A 21527-nucleotide genomic window follows, 5' to 3' on the forward strand; every position below is an offset into this window, starting at 1 on the left:
TCTGCCACACACATCCACTCAAGAGATTTGGCAGATTATTTCAGCGAGTTGTGTTTGATAGCACACTGATGACACCGATGGAGGCGGCAAGATGTGACGCTTTGGTGTGTGAAATAACACACACACACACACACTCTCTCTCCCTCGGCTTTTGATCATTTGTACATCGTTCTGCCACTCTATTTGGGCCGATGAGATCAGTCATCGTCTGTCCTATCTGTTGTGTTTACGACTCATTTGTTAACTCGCTGGTTCACATCAGAGTGCACTGTGGCCAGGGGGATTCCTTCAGTGCAGGACTGGGTCCAGGCTCTGAGGTCAACTTAGCTCAATGATTCATGACATTTCTCACTAAGTAGCTGTGATGAACCACACGGATTCCATTCATTTCTTACCATAATGAAAAGCAAAGTATTGGGGAATATGCCACGTGAGAGTCAAAAGGAGAATCACAGACAAAATGCAAGTTTTGACAGTGCTGTTTTGTCAGATTAACCAACTATTTGATCTGCTGTGTTTTTACCCAGAACATGCAAGTGCAAGTTTCTTGTGGTTATTTTCTACCACACGAAAGTTGCAAACATGAACTTGACAGGACAGGTGGTGATGTGAAGCAAGCCTGCAACAGTTTCACATTATGTAGATGAGCAGTACTGACACAGCTGGAGTAATTCACAGTCAAATAAAACTCTGACGAAACCCAAAGTTGTCCACCATGATGCTTTAATGTCTGCCAGATGGGAAATTTCTCTTTCGCCAAAGCCATTTTCCAGTCTCATGATTTGTCCATCCATCCCTGTATCTATTTTTTATTCCCCGCTCCTCTTGTACTAAGTCTGGATCACAGGACACTTATAATAAGACCATCTTGCTTTTACAAGTTTTATAGCCTGAAATATCAATAGTAAAGAGCTAAATCTCAGTCAAAGGTAACATTCTGTGCAAAACAGTCAAAGGTTCTACAGCTTCAGCAGCTAACTGCCCTTCTATACACACAAAAAAAGAGTGAAAACAAACTAGTATACATGCACAACTAATGTTAAAGACTTACATAAATGCATAAACAATCTTTTGTTGGTGTGACGCCCCTCCCATTGTCTCCCTTGCTAAGCAGACATCCACCCTGCATCATTGCTGTTTGGTTTTGCACCTTCAACACCTCCTTTGTTCTGTGTGAACTTTAGATCATAAATTAGAGTAAATTTTTGGAGTAGATGTTGGTGGATGTTTGAATGGGAGCAAGCTGGCTAACATCAAGTCTCTGACCTACCCCAACCATGTCCTGAACAGTGAATACAAATTGTTCAGCTGAGCCTGAACCCCGGCCGGGCAACGTCCGCCAAGGGTCTTGCACTGGACTGCAACAACACCAGCAATATGTACAACACCCATACACAAATGTATACATATAGGCCTTGTGCACAATTCAGAATTGAATTGAGAATGACTCCTAAATTCCAATTAAATTCTTAAATTTGAATTGAATTTGAATTGATGTCAAAAACAGGATCTAGAATTACAATTCAAATTTGAATTAAAGAAAGCAGAATTGCAATTCAATAAAAATTCAAAGAAATTCATATACATAATTTCAGTGAAGTGTTTAACAATGAAGCTTTACAATATATGTCAGATATGATTGCAATACATATTCTATAAATTATATTAGTTTGAACTACTTGTACAGATTACATTAACAGGAAATGTTTTCCCCCATCAATCAATGTTAAAAAGCTCTAGTCACAGAACAAATAATTAAGTTTGATTCATTGTAATTGTAATTTTGTGAAACATAATGGAACATGACTCCATTTCCCAGAATGCTTTACTTTAACCAAGTATTTAAAATGGTTGCCAAACAATTTGAGGTAGACATTTGTTCGAATGCTTCTTTTCTACACAATTTGATGGTCAACCCTGGACTTTTTCAGTTTCAGAAGTCCCTTACAACTTCAGATTACAAACTTGTATAGATTGTACACCTGTTATAACAGCGACATGGAAAATAATAGCAGGCCTAAAAGGTCATCTGTACTAGTTCATTTTGAAGAACCAATTCCGACAAGAACACCTGGAAACCACAGAGCCATATAAAAGCACTGCTCCAGTCTGTGGCTCCATGAAGACTACTTCAAATTTCAAAAGGCATCTACAAGTAAGTCAACAGACAGACATTTTGAAAACCATCTCTTGATGGTATTATGCTACTGATATTTTATATCGTTAGTGTTGGGGTCACTACTCAAGAACGTGCAATACACATTATTCACTTAAAAAAATAAATAAATAAATGCATTACCTTACTTGTTATTCTCTATGGATAGTAACTCATTACTCATTACATTACTGTAGCGCAACACAGCAAGAGTCTGGCATATAGCTCATAAAGGGCTTAAACACACCTTCAACTCACAACACAACAGTAACAGTAACATTAATGTGTTACATTACTCAGTTACAGCCAAATGTGATTATATTATGGCATTACTTTGTAAGGAGTTACTCCCGACACTGGATATCATATGTGTTTAAAAAGCATGCAAGCACACCTTTTACTTATTACTTATTGTATATCAAGAAAACAATTCTTGTCAATTGTGGAATTAATAGAAATATTTGTTCTCTTAAAGAGTGATCTATATTTTGGAACAAAATGTATGCAGGGTTGAGGAGTGACTAGTTATTTGTAATGAAATGATGTTATTAAATTACAAAATTAATGTAATTGTATTTAGTTGTATTACTGAGGTATGAAGGTGAGGTAATGAAATTATGTTATTAAATTACAAAATTAATGTAATTGTATTTAGTTGCATTACGGAGGTAAAATGTGTAATTCAATTAGTTACTAATTATTAAAAGGAAATTGCTTTGCATTGATAAAGTAATCCAAATAAAGTAATCCAAACCACATTTATAATGGGTAACTTATAACAGTAAGCAATTGCATTTCCAAAGTAACCTTCCTAAAACTGAATGGATGTGAGATTCAACACATTCTTTCTGTTGTGCGACTGTGTGGAATTTCTTTAAATTGCCATGAATTTAATTCCACTTCCTGTCATTCCAGTTCCAATTCAAATTCAACTTCCTGTGGGGCAGAGTCAATTCAATTCAAATTCAAATTCATTAATTGACTGGAGGCCAATTCTGAATTTTGCACAAGCCTGATACATATGCACACAAACTAGGAAACTTTAGAATCTCTGAAACATTTTTATATCTCATTTACTTTTTGCTTCATATTTATTGTACAGACATGAGAGTATGAATCTATCTATAATAACTACTGTGACAACTATTGTGGTATATTCAATAATTAGCACCCAGTGCCTGGTTTCTTCCTCCTTTGTTGGGATTACTTGGGATTTTTTTGTGTTCCTTATAGTAAAGTGCTGCCAAAATTCGGCCTGTTTTACTGGGAAAATGTCAGCGTCTGGCAGAAAGTTAACAAACTCCATTCTCCTTGTTAGACATGTGAGCCAAGTTAGCCTCAGATGTTGTTATCAAATATTGACGTCTCTTGCAGCATTTTCACTGATGCCAATATACTGAGTTATACTGTGCTGGTCATTCTGACAGGCCATGTAGAAATGATGCTGCGATTATGTTGCAATGTTGGGAAATACAGTCTACTACTAGTTGTCTATTGGATTTTATCTTCATCTCCACTGTACTGAAGTCAAATTGTACAGAAGAACCAAATCTCAGCCAACCGGTCGTCACGCAGACTGCTTAAAAAGCAAGCACTTAGTGAGTGAGCTTTACTACCATTGCTACAGTGATTTTATAGGCGTACACTGATGGACTATCGCCGATTATTCATCTGTGCTGAAGTGAGAAGATGCACTTGCTGATATAAATATTAAGGTGGGGTTACAGTGTAAGCATTGTGCTGACAGATGAAAACTCCCTCTCCACTTTTGCAAGATTTGTTTTTATGAATCACGCTTCTACTGTATATTGCAAATATAATTCCACTAAGCTTTCTCAGCCCTTCAAGAGGGAAATTAAGTTTTAACATCATCTACTTACTGAGGGTATGATAACAGCTATTGAATTGAATAAGCATGGGCACAGTTTTCTGTTTTGTGCACTGTGAGCCAGTAATCTCTCAGTTTGATACAAATACCCAATACCCTGGGGGCAGCTCAAAGCCATAGCACTCCTTTTCTATCAGTTCGGCACACAAATGCTTAGAGATTAAAGGACCGGTGTGTAGGATTTTAGGGGGATGCATTGGTGTTTTCATTAGTCACCTGAAACTAAGAATCACTGTGTTTTCATTAGCTTAGAATGAGCCCATCAGGTCTATAAATAGGGAGCAGGGAACACTGTGTGGTCCCATTGAAACCACAAAGCCAAGGGCACAGCCAAACAAACAATCCAAGACGTCAGACCATGGGGGACCAATAGCCGAGGAGCCCAAAGAAATCGGTTACGTATGCCATCCTTCGCATCTTGCATAATACAATGTCAACATTCATTACGTAAAGTAAATTAGCCCTGGCTGATTCTATTACATGCCTGTGTGATTTAAAGTAGGGAGACGTAATGATAAATCCTAAAGAATATGCAGTCCATGTTTGTTTTGATTGACTTGGAACTGTGTGTAGAATTTTTCACACTATAATGTGTCCTCTAAATCATCTTTGCAACTGTAGCTAACCAGGAAAACTCCAGTGTCCTGTAAGAAAGGATTTGTTGGCAAATGTATACCCAAAGGCACATCTTGCATCAAAAGTAGACTTGATTCTTAATTAAACCGATAGAATACAGCAGCAGTGACAGCTCTGTGGCGCTTTGCCTCAGTAAAAACCTAACAGCCACTAAAGTTTCTTCTGAGTAATGATTAATGCATCCAATTTAATTGATCTGTATTGAGCACAGTATCATGGGTAATTAAATCATGGTCTACAGAGCACTGACTGCTCCCATAAAATGACAAGGCCATAATTACCATTAAGCTTGGTTACCCTCTGACTGAAAAATACTAATTGTGTATCAATAACCAAGTGGAAGATGTCACAATTCAAACCAAAAACAACTCAAGCTGTGCAAATAGCTCACAGCTACAATACAGCAGTCTATAACATCCAGTTCTCCCTTTAACACAAATTTGAAGTAGAATTTTACTATTCATACAGTGCATATTTATTCATTTTTGCAATGTCACAGGTCCATAAAGTAAGACATGTCAAACCAACGAATGGAATTACCTGCTTCAAACATATTTACATTGTCAAAGATAAAAACTGCAGTGTTAATCCATCAAAATGCAGTAACACCAAACGGCAACTTACTTAACTTATTATTCCCTTGCATATTATCTTGTGTCATGAAAAAATAAAACCAGGCTGCCAGAGTTGCAGGCATCTCTATTAAAAGGAGATTCACTCGCTGAATACTGAACTGAACTGTATGTTCTCTTGTAACACCTCAGTGACCCAGAATATAGCTCCCTCCAGTAAATACAATCACAAAAGCATTGCACTCCTAGAAGAAGAAGGATGTGCTGTGAGGAGCCATTTATACTTTCTTATTGATTCATAAACAGGCATCATTTTCAAACAAGCAATACAACCTCAAATACAGCAAACAAATATACAGTGCAAAGAAGCTTCCCCGGGGGACTCTGTGGCTGTCCAAGAGTTTAAAAAAAAAAAATCACGATATAGGAGGGGAATATTGATGTTTCCTTTACTACCATTTAAATCAAGGCTGTTTTGTTTTATTATTGTTGTCCCTCTCCAAGATGAATAGGGTGATAAAAAGAGATGCCCGCCCAGGTCTCGTCGACATTTTAGGGAGTCCTTTTGGAGCAGTAAAGATGCCCACTTGATGGATACCAGAGCTCTATAGACAACGGGAAGGCAAAATGAGGAATGCTTATGGATGCAGAGGCGGATAAGGAAAAGAAATAGAGAGAACATGGGCAGTACACAAAAGAAAGGATGGGGGTGAAGGTTGGTTACATCAGCGAGGAACAGAATGGAGAAAAAACTGCATTGCAAAGACAGAATAACAGAGTGAAATGCCAAAACAGTCCATCAGCATTACAACTCCAGGACAGGGTAGAACAGGAGATGTACATCCAGGGAGAGCTTTACAGAGGGAGAGACAGAACAGACAGCCACAGCAGCAGCCTTCAACTAGAGAAGATACAAAATAAAATAAAAGAATAAAAAAAAAACACGACACGTTGACATACTCTTTGTCTCTTCTTTTGTGTTTTCAGTACACTGGTCTGTAGAGAAGCTCCCCAGAGGCAAGTCTGCGTTTCAGCTCCTTCCACAGCAGCTCCCTCTCCTTTTGGGCACCCTTCATGAAGCCTCGGTTCTCCTGGGCTCTCCGAGACAGGTAGGGCATTACCTCATTCACCGGCCCATAGGGGACGTACTTATAGACGGGGAAGCCTGCCTGGCCTGTGGTTGAAAGTGGGATGGGAGAAAACAAAATAAAAATGGGCTTTGTAGCATGATATGGATGGAGATGATAAATGTAGACATTTAGATTTTTTAGTGATATTTCTCTATTTCCTGTGCAAACACTGTCTGGGAGTTATCTGTGATTTTTTTAAATGTGATGTTTGAGTGACTAGTTGCAATTTCAGTTGTTACAGTTTCAGGTGAACATAATTTGTACAGGTTACTTTTGACAAGCTCCCGAACCGGTTTACACGTACATGGTTATTTTTACAAACGGAGACATTGCCCTTCCTTTGTACCCTTTGTTTTTACACGCAAACGGAGAATTTGCCTCTGAAACTTGAGTCTTTCTAAAAACTCCGGCCAGAGATGAGATTTTTGAAATCTTCGTTTGCACGTTTGCATGTAAACTGACAAAAACGGAGGTTTAGGCAGCCGAGAGAGAGAAAGAGTAAGTGATTCGTTGCGGTTGCTATTTTCGGGATTCTGATTGGCTAACGTGGGCTTGAGCTTCTCGTTACACTGCCACCTACAGGTTTGGCGTGCTCTTGGCTGCACTGACGGCATATATACACGGGTACGTGTAAACGAACACTTTTCTGAAAACTGACAGCTGTGCATGATGTTATTTTTGAAAACAGAGGTTGAAATGTCCGTTTATGAAAATAGCCAGCCACGTGTAAACGTAGCACCAGAGAACACTTGAGATTGAGATGGACATCATCTCAATGGACCTTTTTCACAGCAGACATTTTGACTTGTAGTAGGAAAAGCACAGCTGAAATTGATAACCTTAACGATGGCTCAATTCCATCAAGTGTCCCAGTAAGCTGTTTCAGTGAGTCAGCATGCACAATACCAGGGCCTCTCCTAAGTGGAATGAAGAAGATTTATTTATTTATATTAGGACAATGCACATTAATCAACATTTCTGTAAATGCGCCAGTGTTAGCCAGTCGGCTAATTTTCAACTGTAGTCCTAGTTGCATGCATGTCTTTATGGTGGGAAGAAACCGGAGCACCCGGAGGAAACCCACGCAAGCACGGGGAGAACATGCAGTTTGCATGTTCTCCCCGTGCTTGCGTGGGTTTGACCCAATTAGCCACCGTGCGGCCTAATTGCAGCCATCATTAATGGTTTTGAATACACCTGTGCTTTTCCTACTATGACATGTCAACATGTCTGCCGTGAAAAAGGTCTATTGGCTTCCTTCACTGAATGATTGCTACAATCCTTCTAATCGGGCCAGTTTGCAGCATTTGCACAAGAATCCTCAGTTTGCTGCATTTGAATTAGAAGAGCTGCTGCTGTCTGCCAGGCAGGCTCGCATACTGGGACTGTTATGCCAGGGCATACTCATTGAAATAAATGTCCTTTCATCTAATCCACAATTACTAGCAAAGCATCAAAACATGACACAATAAAACAAAGTCATCCACAGAACATTCTGAGCCACAGCCAGTGGTGGAATGCAATGCAGTACATTTACTCAAGTGCTGTACTTAAGTACAAATTTGAGGTACTTGTACATTACTTGAGTCTTTTCTTTTTATGCCACTTTCTACTTTTACTCAACTACATTTCAGAGGGAAATATTATACTTTTTACTCCACTACATTCATGTGACAACTTTAATTACTAGTTACTTTACAAATTAAGATTTAAGAAAATAGTGTTTTGTTATAAATTAAACTACCCAACAATATAAAGGCCTACAAGTACAGCTGAAATTAACGTTAGACGATTTAACACAACTGTTTAGATAATTTCCAGTTTCTAAAATGTGAGGATTTTTCTGCATTGAGTACTTTTACTACTACATTTTCATGATGATACTAACATACTTTTACTTAAGTAACATTTTCAATGCAGGACTTGTAACCAAGTATTTTTACAGTGTGGTATTAGTACTTTGACTTGTGCTCATATTATGCTGTTTACTTTCCCCTTTCCTTTATTGTGTTATATATCTTTTTTGTGCATGTTATAGGTTTACAAAGTGAAAAAGCCCAAAGTCCACCCCAAAGGAACTTAGCATCTTCAACAGAAAACACTATTCACAAACTGCTCCAAACAGCTCTATGGTAGTCCAGTCTTTACTTCCGTGACGAACGTGCCTCATGTTATAATACTCTCCTAACTGCTAGCGTGGCACGCCCTCATATTCTGCTTCTGACTGGCTAGTAGTCCTTACCTAACTACTGCGCATGTGCGACTTCCAATCTTTGTTGGGAGTCGCACATGCGCAGATGGAACAGAAGTGAGATGTCTCACTCTGTAGCTAAAACAGAGAGCTCAACACACTGGGTGAAAAGAGGTGCTGCAACAACATGCAGTACAACAAAAATATGGTGTTTTCTGAAAATTAAACCATGTAAACCTATTCTGATATATATCCTCTAAATACAATTATGAACCTGAAAATCAGCATAATATGAGTTCTTTAAGTAAAGGAAATACTTTTCCACCACTGGCCACAGCATATCTGACAACAATATCATGAAAACTGAAGTTAGTGATTGTAAATAAAGATCTCAACTCCAATCTGCTTTATTTCATAAAACAACTTCTTTATTGTTTCAAGATTCAAAAGACACAGCACTGACTGCTCTATCCCTTGAGAAAAAGCAAAGAAACACACGTGTCTGTTTACATCAATACTGGTCAAGAGCGTTTCAAGTTGAGCCTCACACTGACAGACAACTCCCTGCCAGCGCTCTCTGTCTGTCTTTGACTGACAAACAAAGTGGTGCGAGCCGGCACCAGCGCTTCGTTAAGACAGCTTGTCAATACTGAGGTGTCTCAGTTCATATGTCACGTTATGGGCTACAGACAGAATTTACATGTGCACTTCATGCTGTCCAAGTGGCCTGTGGGGTATATATGTGTAGCTGAAAGGTCTTAAGTGACACAGCTGAGAGTTATAGGGGAGGGCAATGGATACAGATCCTGCAAAGGCTAAACTTAAACTGTCAAATCATCCTCAGGTAGGAAAGATCATGCCTTGGCATTGTTGGTTGTGTGAGAGAGTGTGTTTTGTGTCAGTTTTTCTCACCCAGTGGGAAGCTGATCTGATCGCACATCCCCAGTAGTTGACCAAAGTACACCTTGTTGTCTGTGGGTAAGAGACCCAGCTCATTCATTCTGAATGAAAGAGAGAGAGAGAGAGAGAGCGAGAGAGACACTTACTAAAATAACTTATGTTTGTACAGATGCAAAGCTGAATAAAGAAAATTAATTGTAAATGTGTTTTTTCAACAGTGTGTTTGGATATAATTAGGACCGTACCTCCCCAAGGTGTGTTTCACCGTGTCCTCATTATGGGAAGCCACCATAACGTTGGCATTTCTGTTAAGCGCAATCTCATCCAGCACATAGTCCAGACACCTTACACAAATACACAGACACAGCCAAATGCACACAAGGACAGCAATATAACTTTATTTTCTCTTAAACTACTCACTATAAAAATATAAAAATATGTAATATGTAGTAGGGCTGAACGATTTTGGAAAATAATCGAATTGCGATTTTCTTTTCACCAATATTGCGATTTAATATGTGATTATTTTTTAAGCTCTTTGTCTTCTGTATTATTCAACAAAGACAAGCAATAAATCATTGTATAGTATGAACAACACACGATTAGACAAACTGCTCTTTCCTGGAGTCCAGGCCTGGATGTAATGATGAAATTAGGTGATGCATGAATTTATAAGAATGACATCTTTTATTTAACTACTTCAATCACAGTAGTATATTGAGCACTGACCAAGCCTGGTGTAAACATTCATATGGAAGTCAGAAACAAATCACACAAACTAAAGTGCAGATTGCAGAAATATAAAAACAAATATGTGGCTTTACCACACTTAGTAGTATTTAGATTATTATTTACTATAATAAACATATGTAAACAGGTGGATTGCACTTTTTAAACACTGTCTTTGAACTTTACTAGACCGTTAAATAAGTAAAAATATAATATATAACTGATCTCCAGTCAGTAACAAAACAAAAATGCAGAAAATAAAGGAGAGAAATATGTGCCTGTACCTCTTTGAAAATATTTAGGTAACTCAAAGTTAAATGTAATCACTGTCTGAACATTAATATCTAAATATTAATCTTAATTATCTCTAGTCTGTAACTCTGTATCTCTAGCAACACACAACACAGACTAAAGTGCAGTGAGTATGACACTACCAGCCACAGTGATCCTGATCACACAGGAAACAATTTCTCACCATTAGCAACTCCGCTCCGATCCAGTGTACTTCATACTCACTTCAAATCTACCTACCTACCTATCCGGTGCTAAACAGACGCTCTGTGTAGCCGTGCGTGAACCCAGGCTTGGTGACCATACTAAGGGGCATCATGTCTTTGGCGATAAACTCCGTTACTGCTTGAGTAATTTCCTCGTTCCGTTTTAAAGTACGTTCATATGGAGTTAACATTAAGCTTTCAAACATTTCAGTGAGTGATGCCTGTCGGGTGATATTTTGCTTACTTGACAAACTGGTGTGTTTGGCATTTTAGCCATGCAACTGTCGTTAGTGGCTTTGTGTTTTTTTGTTGTTGTTGTGCTGATACAGGTTCGTAGTGTTACCCCGTGAGGTAGCAACGTTAGCAAAACTATAAGACAAAAGACAAAATAGTCCCCCACAAGTGAAATACTGTTCCTATTTGGGACAAAAGTTTCTGTCGAGCCTGAGACCATTGTACAACAGGTCAAGGTACGGCGTAGCGCTAGTGTGCCAAGTTGATGCTTTCTCTGCAGAGTGCAGACTGCTTTGCTCTCGCGAGTCACCTGACCAAATCGCAGCCTTTGCGTTTTAACGTATCGCGATATTATTGCAAATAATATATATATAAAATACTCAAAATATTTACCATAAATCTTAACCAATCCATTCGGGGAGGACCTCTGCATTCTGCTTTCCTGCTAGTGTAGCTGTGTTAATAAGCATATTCTTTGTCACCATCAGCATATTTTGAATCCCACCTCGTGCTGTGCTCATCAGCTAAACTTTGTGTCTCTAATATGTTGGATGTTTACCTCAAAATCCAATTGAGTGCTTGAGGGTGGCCTTTGCTCTTTTTGTGCAAAACAAATTGATCTCCACAGGGTGAGTTCTCGGAGCTTGCCTTAATCCAGGAAATGTCAGAAAATTGTTACACAGTACCCTTGGAGCTGGATGGTGTTCTGTAACTTGCACAAGGACGACTCAACAGGGTGGAAGCTTTGCTGACACAAGATGTTAAACCCATAAACTCCAACTGAAGGACCACTTCCTTTAAAATGAAATTCTTGTGCTGTCCTTTGCAGCAGATTTGTGCCTTGAAGGTGGCCATTTTGACCAAATCTGTGAACCACATGGGAAAATCAGGGTAGCAAAAGTTTAAAGTTTTTTTTTTCCTGTGGTGTCTTTGTGCAAGACCCCTCAACTCAAAACTTTCTGCTGTCTAATAGGAAAAGGCTATAGTAGCAGACAGCTTCTGTGTGAATATGAAGAAATTAAAGCTTGGCTAAAACAGATCAAACCTTGCAGATGCAGATATGGGCAGCTGTCCACAGTTAATAAACAAAGAAACAAGCCTTGGCTCTTACCTGTTGTACATTATATTGGTAGACTCATAGTCAGGGTTAATAGGGTCCTCATAACCAATGTCTTTAGCCCTCTCTCGCTCCTGATACATGTAGGCCCCACGCACCAGCTTGGAAGCAAAATGCCAACCCTCACGTCGAGACAATTCTACATCCATAGTTACATTGTCGTAGGCCTCCTGCAGAACAAAAGAAGAGAATGATTCACTCTATAGCAAAAATCAAATCAAATCCTTAAAGTTTAGATACAAAAATGTGCAATAATTATTATTTTATAATAATTACTGTAGACCTAACTAGTCAGCTATTACAGAGCCAAATGATGTGTCCACTTACAGTGCAATACAGTTAGATTATTCTTACATCATATATGGGTCTACCTATTCTACCAAATTTCTACATTCTACAAAATCAAAAAAGCTATGGACGACAAAACCAGAGATGAGTTGAAACAGGATGTTAATCACATGAATGAAACTGCAACTGTGACTTAAACAGCTTTTTATTTGAAATGGTGTATTTAAAGAAAATCAAAATAAAGCCCCCAAATTCCCTTCAACATTATCCTCTTCTTGGCCATGTCACAGATTCATCCTCAACCCAGCTGATTCAGTAATCTCTTTACAAGTTGAAATTTGGAGTTACAAGATTTGTCACAGCATGTTCTTCTATCATTAGAATTAGAACGGTGGTGTCTGCACGCTTTGTGTGCAGACAAATTGTTTACACATTCCAATCTCTGGTCTTTTTCGCCAAATTTTGGATTCTAACCTTGAGATAACACTGGTAGGTGTTGAAGATGACGGGCTTTTCTTTGTTGTAGATCCTCTGCATCTCTAACGTCAGTCTGCTGATAGCCGGCTGGAAGTAGGTTTGCTCTGCATCCACCATCAAGCGAACACCATTCTCAATTGCATGCTGGAATAAAAACAATTATGTAATTTATTTAGTATAATATCACCTTAACAGTGTGTATTATCCTCTAATGTGATTAAAGATCATAGTTGCATTAATGAATCATTAAATGAATGTCATTACTGTTTCTGTCTAAAACATACATTGTGACTTTCAATACAACACCCTAGATTCGTTATTGCCTTCATTGTATGCTTACAATGGTCAGCAGTATTGCAGTGGCCTTAGTCATATTAAAAATGGCACTGTTGTACAATATGGTTTAACCAATAAAGATGCCACAATGTTACTACACATTTGGTTAAACTACAAGTGCTTGCTCCTTGCATGTTAACAACAAATTACTAAGAAGTGTGTGTATATTTGCATACAGTGATCAGTGTTTGTAGTTAATGTGAGTTTACCTTGACTAAGATGTCCATGCGCTGTAACATCCTCTTCATTTGTTTCTCCTCCTCCGTAGTGAACTTCTCCAGCAGAGGCTCCAGATTACCTAGCTGGACAAACAACTCAGGAGAGTGTGCACCAGGAGATGCTAATGAACCAAATATCACACAGCATGACCCCTATTAGGGCTTCTTATGTAATCCATCCTTCAGCTGTCTTTATTCCAAGCTCAACTGATACGTCGAGGGTAACATGCCCAGATGTTGTAAACATGCAATTAAACCATGCCTTTCCTTAACTCAGAGCCAAGTGATTCACACTTGAAATCTCCCTTATCCCAGTTTTGAAACAGACGGTTTACTTTAAATGTACTCCAAATTGGGTGTAACCATAGATATGAAACCATTTTTATATATATACTGTATATTGTTTTATAGCTGTGGGTGTAACCCTACAACAATCTAAAATGGCAAATTTGGGGGCTGATAAAAGTAATAAATAGCTGTGGTGTTTCTAGAGCTGCCACTGACCTAAATAGGTTTAAGGTGTGGTTAAGGCAAAAGGAGCTCAAATAAACAAATGAATTACAAAAAACCTGAAAAACTAAACTGTACGGACAAAACATCGACAGCGAGGTATAAATTTGTAAAAAAAAAATGTAAATAACATCAACCTTTTACTTTAGTTACTGCCAGATTTTTCAGAAATGTATTTGACATGAATGTGTCATAAGCTTGTTCACATAAGTGGAAACAAACATTAACGCTTTAATACATTTAGGTACAATCCCAATCCAAGACAGATGTAGACCGTGGCTGTGCATTTCACTGAATTGTTTACATTTCAAAACCTCCAGTCTCCTGCCTGCTGTATACACATTACATTTGGAAAAGCAAGAAGTCCCTCAATTATTGTGTCCAGTGAGTTTGCGTCTTGAATTATATTGAAACATTCTGGGATATTATTTTAAGTACATTTATTGACAGTACATTGCTCTTTCAATGTTACTCTACTGACCTCTACATTTGGGACAACCAGCAGGTTCGATATCTTTGTTCTGTCGTCTATTAGGCTGTTCCAGTCGAGCATGTCAATGGTTCTGTCAGGGCAGAAGAGAGTAAGGTACAGTGTTATGAGTGAGTGTAAAATATTACCAGTATCTTGGTCATTTCTTGCAATATTTTCATCACTGAAACTGAGCATGTCCTTAAAGATGTAACAAAATAAAAATGTGACAAAAAGTGGTGTGACTTCTTATTCCATCTGTATTGTCATTGTATATTCACGTATTAATGTCAAACAAATAATTTGTGGAACAAGAAATAGCCAGACAAATATATTGTAAAATACTGTGCATGCAACTGTAAAGTGATTTGAATATATGTATTTTGCATGTTGGTGAAATAGTGGTGATTGTTTTGTGATTTAATGTTGTGAGAAAATACAATTAAAGAGTTTGGGAAGTATTACAACTAGTGCTGTCAGTTAAACGCGTTATTAACGGCATCAGTGTTTTTATCGTGAGATCAACGTTCTTTTTGGCCTAGCAAACTTTGTAGTTTTTTTTCACATGATGTTGCAACAACTAGTAACGTTAGAAAAATTACCAACACCAGGTTTAGTAGGTTTAGTAGGTTAGTAGGTTTAACGGTACATTTTGAGTGGATGGCGAGTGCGAGACGCCGAAATGGATGCCAATAAGATTAGTTTACTTTTAAAAAGTTGCCAAATGGTTCCACTGACAAGACCAAAGTGCTCTGTGTGTTTTGTCGTTGTGAACGGAGCTATCATCGCAGCACGTCCAGTCTGAAATACCACGTGATGGCCAAGTACACAGCTGATGCGAATTCTCCACCCCCTCGTCAAAGCCAGGCGACAAAAGCACAAAGCAAGCCGATCCACTTTTACATGTTGATAAGAGCATTAAAATGAGAAGAAATAATGGGAGAAAAAGAAATCAAGGGACATTTAGAATAGATAAAAATGTGCGATTAATTGCAAGTTAACTATGACATTAATGCGATTAATCGCGATTAAATATTTTAAAATCGTTTGACAGCACTGCAGACAACTGCAAAAAAAATGAAAAACAACACTGACATTGTTTTACAGATATGTCAGGGATATTTACTGTTTATATCGGTAATCTGCATGTGTTCATGCTTACCCTAAAGATTTCTCTTTACTTCCAGTAAACCAGCCATAAAAGTCACCTTTTGCACCCAGTTTGGTCAGGAATTCCTAGATGGACATAAAGATATAAAGTACTGCAAGGCATAGTGTAGCTATATCCTCATATTGTGTATGAAATACATTCACCAGGTGAAAAGAGGAGGAAACATTCGACCTGCAGTTGTGTCAGCTCCAGCCTCTGCTCTAACGCCTCCATGCCATCTTTCCCCTGCTGTGATGCCAGGAAGGTGAAAAATTGCCTCCATTTAACCAGGACCTCTGAGAACTGGAGCTTTAAAAAAAGCCTGATGTCAGTCCACTTCCACAAGAGTATCAGCTAAATGAGTGCATTGACCTCTCAATCACCCCTTACTGCCTACCAGAAACTGAGGTCGTCCTAGAGCAGTCATTTTGATGGCAGAAAAACCATCCATTGAACTCCCACCTAAAGGTCCAACATACTTCAAGTCTTTAAATAAATCAAATTGTGTAAAGACAAATGGTGTAATGACAAAAGTATTAACATGACGGGAGTTTAATTTACTTACCAGATGCTTTGATACATCTGATGAAGGTCTCCATATGCTGGTCACATTTGGCCTCATCGGCGTACAAATACGTGCGGGCTCCGGTTATACCCTTGCAACGGTCCCCGAACTGTTTATGTGCTTTGTATTTTTTCTCTCTGTAGTCTTTGCCTGGGGCAGAAAACAAATTTGCACGTCAATTACTTCTAATTACATCATATACTGTGTCCACAACTGAGAACAAAACAAGGCATCTTACCAATGCTCTCTTTCTCTGCAGCGGATACACATGAACTAAATTAGAAGAAATACAAAAGGATAAAGAAAAAGTTAAGTAAACATTACAGATATTAGTTTTATCAGAAATACATCAAATGTCTTTTGTTCAATTTGGGAACTGAGTGCTCTTTATGTGAACATGTTGGCCTTGTGGCATTGGCATGCCAGAGGCTGACATTATGTTTAGTGCGCTCTATATTCTGAACTGTCCTGTTGTCAGCCTGCTGACCCTCCAGATAGGGCAGTTGTACCCCCCCCCCACTCATCATAGGGAACTGGGGAGCTCATTTTACCGAATGGATGACTAAACACTAAGCATGCTTGACATCAGGGACGTCAACAGGATTCAAAGCCAGGAAACTGAAGGGAATTATATTCTTATAACATGACATGGCACTGAGCAGGCCCTTCTATTGTAGAAATCTGCATTTAACTACAATGTATGCATTTGACACTGACTTTGACTCTGAAATTGTATTGTCTTACACACATGTTCAATACTGTTTTCTTTATGTTAAAAAGAGTAGTGCAGAAACCATCAGTCAAATAACCGATTAATCTATCGAAGGAAAAATGTATTGTCAACAGTTTTGATAATTGAATAATTGTTTGTCATTTATTAAGGACAAATGCCTCTCACAATGTGAGGATTTGCTGCTTTTTTGTTTTGTATAGTTAGATGAGTATAGTAGTAGTAGTAGTAGTAGTAGTAGTAGTAATAATAATAATAATAATAATAGTAGTAGTAGTATAGTTAAATGAAATCTTCTGGGGTTTTGGACCATTGATCAGAACTTGGGAACACTGGGAACTTGTGATGGTCCTTTTCCACTGATTTCAGACATATTTTAGGCTAAATAATAATTTAATTGTAAAAAACAAAAACAAACAGACAAATGTGTATATAATGAAAGTAACTGTTCCATACAGCCCCTAAAAATAACACCAATCTCAGCGTTTTAAGTAGAGATGTTCCGATACCGATACCAGTATCGGTATCAGCTCCGATACTGCTTAAAACGCTGGTATTGGTATCGGGAAGTACTGGAGTTTATGCACCGATCCGTTACCACGTAATAAAGCCCTAAAGAAAATCTACGTTAAAGTAGTTTATTTATGTTCTTTTTCCGTTATAACTGACTGTCAAACTAGATAGAAAAAGAATGTTCTGGGGCATTCATTGTTTGTGTTTGTTCATGTTTCACAAAAAGTTTAACCTGAGCCAGACCGACAACAAAGATAGAAATCATATCACATCCATACAGGGATAGTAGTATACAGTTGTTAAAACATAATCAAATATATGACACACTGGTATCGGATCGGTACTCGGTATCGGCCGATACGCAAGTTCAGGTATCGGAATCGGTATCGGGAAGCAAAAAATGGTATCGGGCCATCTCTAGTTTTAAGTAGCATTGATCATTTGGGGTAAGTAACCGTGTTGTCAATACTGGTTCCAGTTGAGATTTATAAATTCTGTTTCAAATGCTTTCTGTCTAATACTGCCAAAAATTCAAATTGTGCTAGAAGCACAGATTATTGGTGAAACAGAACATTTTAATACAATTTGATTACTGTCACAACTTATTAGTTTCAGCCAGCTTCATTAGAAACATTCTGGCCTTCAAAACCATGCATCAATAAAATCCTAACTGTAAAATCAGGTATGTATTTTAAGTTCAAATAGCCCACACAACTGAAGCCTGGCATTGCTCTAAACATTAAGCCGGGCCTGTTGCTTACATCTTCTTTCTGTTGCAATGAACTAATGTTGTTGTTGCTACAGTATCTTGACAGATCATTGGAGTGCCTGTCAAACCCTGCTGTCTGAGATCAAGCTGGCTTAAAGTACCTTGTCCTCCTCCTTTATAGTTTGAGATGTATGTTCACCAAACAAAGGCTTTCTAGGCTGAAGTTTGATACTTCTTTTGATGGTTTCAAGCTTGCATCCCCAATAGAATATATATATAAAAATCATATTGATGGTTATATGGTTTAAAAAAAACAAAAAAAACTCCATACACTGAGAAATATAAAGGGGTGGAAAAAGTCATAGCAAAGGGCTTGCCTGGGAGCTTTATCGCCTTACAGAATGTGATAACACAAAACAATAAAGGACATTCTGTCTGGCACAAGCTGACATTGCAGTCGGCTGTCACTCTACGTCAACAGACTTAAACGCTGGATACTTAAACATACTGCCTAACAGCCCTATTCACTATGCCTGACCCTTGAAAAAAGGTCAGGCATTTTTTAGTATTATGTTCATGCTAAGTAAATCTGACAATTGTGTTTGTATTTTTCCCCTTCAATGAAACAAGCATAAAATATTATTCATTTTATTGACTGATTTGACGTGAAGCAATTCCTAAATGGGCCAAAAAGTCCACATTTTATTTTGGACTACGAGATGTCCTAATTACTCATAATGCATGAATGCCCATAGCTACAACTTAAGTAACATTGCTGCTGCCTCTGCCCAGAGAGATTGCTTGCATAAGGTCTGTAATGTCATCCAAGTTAGCTCACAGATCAAATTGCCACTGCCTTGTGCTACCCATGTGACAGAATTCCTAATGAGTGAGAAATTCTCTCCAGCCAGCCAATCCAGAAAGAGGGGCCGTGTCTGAGCCAGCCAATCATGCTGTAAAGTGTGTTTACTTCCTGGTTGTGAGGCATACTAAAATACACCTATTTTTGACATTAAATAAGTAGAAAATACTCTGTGAGGTAACGTACTCTGTGTAGATTAGAGTCAGTTTACTTTAGAGAATTAAAACAGGACAAGATCTGTGCAGTTCTATGATCAATATTGATCCATAACTGACTGTATGTTTGTACACAAATGATTCCTGAAACACTGACAATATAACCTCAAAAAAACACTCAAAATCATATTTTGTATGCAATATCTACTGAAATGTGTGTTAATACTGCAACTTTCATACTCCATCTCTTTCTGCTCTGCCTCCTCCTGGCTGATGTCTTCCTCCACGCTGTAGTCCAGGACAGAGCCGACGCCGAAGGCCTGATTCTTCTGGATCAGCGGCCTGATGGCCATGTGGTCCTCACCGGCGACAAACTGGCCATAAAATGTCATCTTCATGAACTGGTCGAAGGCTCTCTGGCCCAGGATCTTCTTACCTAGATCCATTATCTGATCAGGAAGGGAGAGGACATGGTACATAACAGCAAGTATACTGTATAATGTGCCTATAATTTATTCTACATGTCATTTATCATATTTTATGTGAATCATATTATCCCAGAAAAGACAGGCAGTAGGCGGGTTTTTAAAGGCAAAATGTTTACCTGACAGACTACAAAAAGTAGCATGTTGATCTTTCACAAACAAAATGATTCAAATGATGGTCTTACCCTCAAGCTAACTACTGCATCAAAAATTAAAACAGGGAAAAGTATGAAACATTGCAGGTTCACTGAAAATCAGAGTTAGGCCAGATTATATTACTGCTTCACATTTGGTGTAACTTGCTTTTACAACCAGAGCCAAGCTTTCCATTGATTCCAATGAAGATGTGAGTGTGAACGGAATAAACCTGCAGTGCTTCAAGTCTATCAAGGCACTATACCACTATGCATCACAACATGGGCTGAAAGAAACTGCCTTGTTTGAAGGGAAAGTGTGTCTTGTGGCCAATCCCTTTACTGTGTATTGACATGACCAGATGGATATAAAATGATCTGTCATCAAGCCTACAGCTAGCATGGAGAGGTTGCATGCTTGGAAAAACAGGTTGTAATTTAAGAAGTGGGGGTTATTTAAGCCTGGGGGTTATAAGCATGAAGAGCAGACATATAGGTCTATAGGTTCAAATTTGACATATAGCTAAGTTTGGTTTTAACTTGAAGCTTGAACACCTTTCGTAACGTTACAGTATACACAGCTATATAGCGTTTGCTTGTCATCACCAAAACTCTCACAAATAGGCTATCTGTGGGCCTATGTCAAAGGAGTTTAACCTCATTGCATATGAAATAAGACAGGTTTAACAACTTAAATGTGCCCACCACGCCAATTTTTCTGGCGTCTCGTGCCTTTTGTACTCACACCTGTTTTGATGGGGACTACTTTTTCCCGCCTATGCCAAAGGTCATATAACTAGGAGTAAACTAAACGCTGACCTTTACTATAGTGTCGTCAGTAAGTCACCTAAACAACATTCATCGTTATTGGCCGGGTTGCAAGTTAAGCTAGCACCTCATTAACGTTACCTCTTTATTCTTATCAACCAGGAAGTCATAGGAGCAAAGTTTGAAAACCACCAAACTTCTGAGCAGCTCTAATGAGTCTTTGCTCTTGTAAGCCCCCTGTGCCTGGTCAAAGTCTACGGAGACCTCATTAGCAGCGGTGGTGGTGGTTCCGTCTCTCCCTCCTCTCCTCTGCTGTCCGGGAAACTCCATGTTGACCGTGTCATGTTTAGCACCGACGTCGTCCTGCGGCTCCGTCTGGGTCGCAGAGGTCGAGGACCGGAGTCTTCGGCTGGAGAGTAACCGCTTAAAGGGAATGTCCGCCCCTGCCCGCGTCAGAGCTGGCACGGCTTTTACATGAAACATCACCGTGGAGGAGGAAGATGTCAGCGGAGCGGTGAGGTTACACAGACCATATGCCCGTGCCAGGCCAGCTGCACACGCTACAGTGTGAAAGGTAGGAAGCCAAGCAGTCACATTAGCATCACTTGGTTGGTGGAAAGCCTGTGACGCAAGAGTTGTTTGTACATCATACCCCCTGGGTAGATAAAGCACGCCGTTTTTTCCTCTTCCCAGTTTCCGCAGATTGCAGTGCAGGTGGTTAATTATAAGTTGGTCTACTCGTCGTTATAAACAATTGTTTGTTGGTGTAGCCTACTTTTTGTGTGTCTACATTTTAAACACGCATCCCGTTGCTTAGCTTCCCTATAATGGCTCAGTTTTAGGCTGAAGGTATAATTGGATGGATGGATAGTGATGGAAAATTGCATTGTTATAGGCTACCATGGCTATAGTGTATTTTAAATCACAAAAACAAACGAGATAAGGCATCGTTAAATAGCCTAATAAATTAACTTCTATGATAACATAAATGAGAATATAGACTGGACTGAATACTTTACAAGAGGCTACCCATAAGTATTAGTGCAGAAGTAGGCCTAAAGTTTTGTTAGAGCTACAGGTAAAAGGTCAATACGCTGTATTAGTATCAT

At 38.7% G+C, this 21527-nt stretch overlaps 1 protein-coding gene across 5 annotated transcripts; it reads right to left on the reverse strand.

Annotated features, from left to right (window-relative positions):
* Positions 1–5744: 5744 nt before the first annotated feature.
* Positions 5745–21062, reverse strand: prodhb (proline dehydrogenase (oxidase) 1b). Of its 5 annotated transcripts, XM_028578347.1 has the most exons (15): positions 20560–21060; positions 19272–19480; positions 16301–16335; positions 16063–16212; positions 15895–15959; positions 15690–15806; positions 15510–15583; positions 14360–14441; positions 13360–13452; positions 12812–12958; positions 12044–12219; positions 9718–9816; positions 9485–9573; positions 6212–6425; positions 5745–5856 (listed from the first exon to the last, which is right to left on the reverse strand). In XM_028578347.1, the coding sequence occupies exons 1-14, from the start codon at positions 20899–20901 to the stop codon at positions 6235–6237; spliced, it is 1869 nt and encodes a 622-aa protein (XP_028434148.1). In that variant the 5' UTR covers positions 20902–21060; the 3' UTR covers positions 5745–5856; positions 6212–6234. The 5 variants fall into 5 exon arrangements, 4 of the variants coding, with proteins under 4 accessions (XP_028434148.1, XP_028434147.1, XP_028434150.1 ...); XM_028578346.1 differs by having other exon boundaries at positions 5745–6425; XM_028578349.1 differs by lacking the exon at positions 20560–21060 and adding an exon at positions 20396–20534 and having other exon boundaries at positions 5745–6425.
* Between the last annotated feature and the right edge of the window lie 465 nt (positions 21063–21527).

The sequence above is a fragment of the Perca flavescens genome, chromosome 5, assembly GCF_004354835.1.
Source record: "Perca flavescens isolate YP-PL-M2 chromosome 5, PFLA_1.0, whole genome shotgun sequence".
NCBI classification, from domain to species: domain Eukaryota; kingdom Metazoa; phylum Chordata; class Actinopteri; order Perciformes; family Percidae; genus Perca; species Perca flavescens.

Coding starts and splice junctions, on each gene's coding strand:
- prodhb (XM_028578347.1), bottom strand. CDS start 20,901: ATGTTTCATGTAAAAGCCGTGCCAGCTCTGACGCGGGCAGGGGCGGAC. Junction 16,213..16,300: donor TGCAGAGAAAGAGAGCATTG/GTAAGATGCCTT, acceptor TTTCTGCCCCAG/GCAAAGACTACAGAGAGAAA. Junction 14,442..15,509: donor AGTAAAGAGAAATCTTTAGG/GTAAGCATGAAC, acceptor CTGCCCTGACAG/AACCATTGACATGCTCGACT.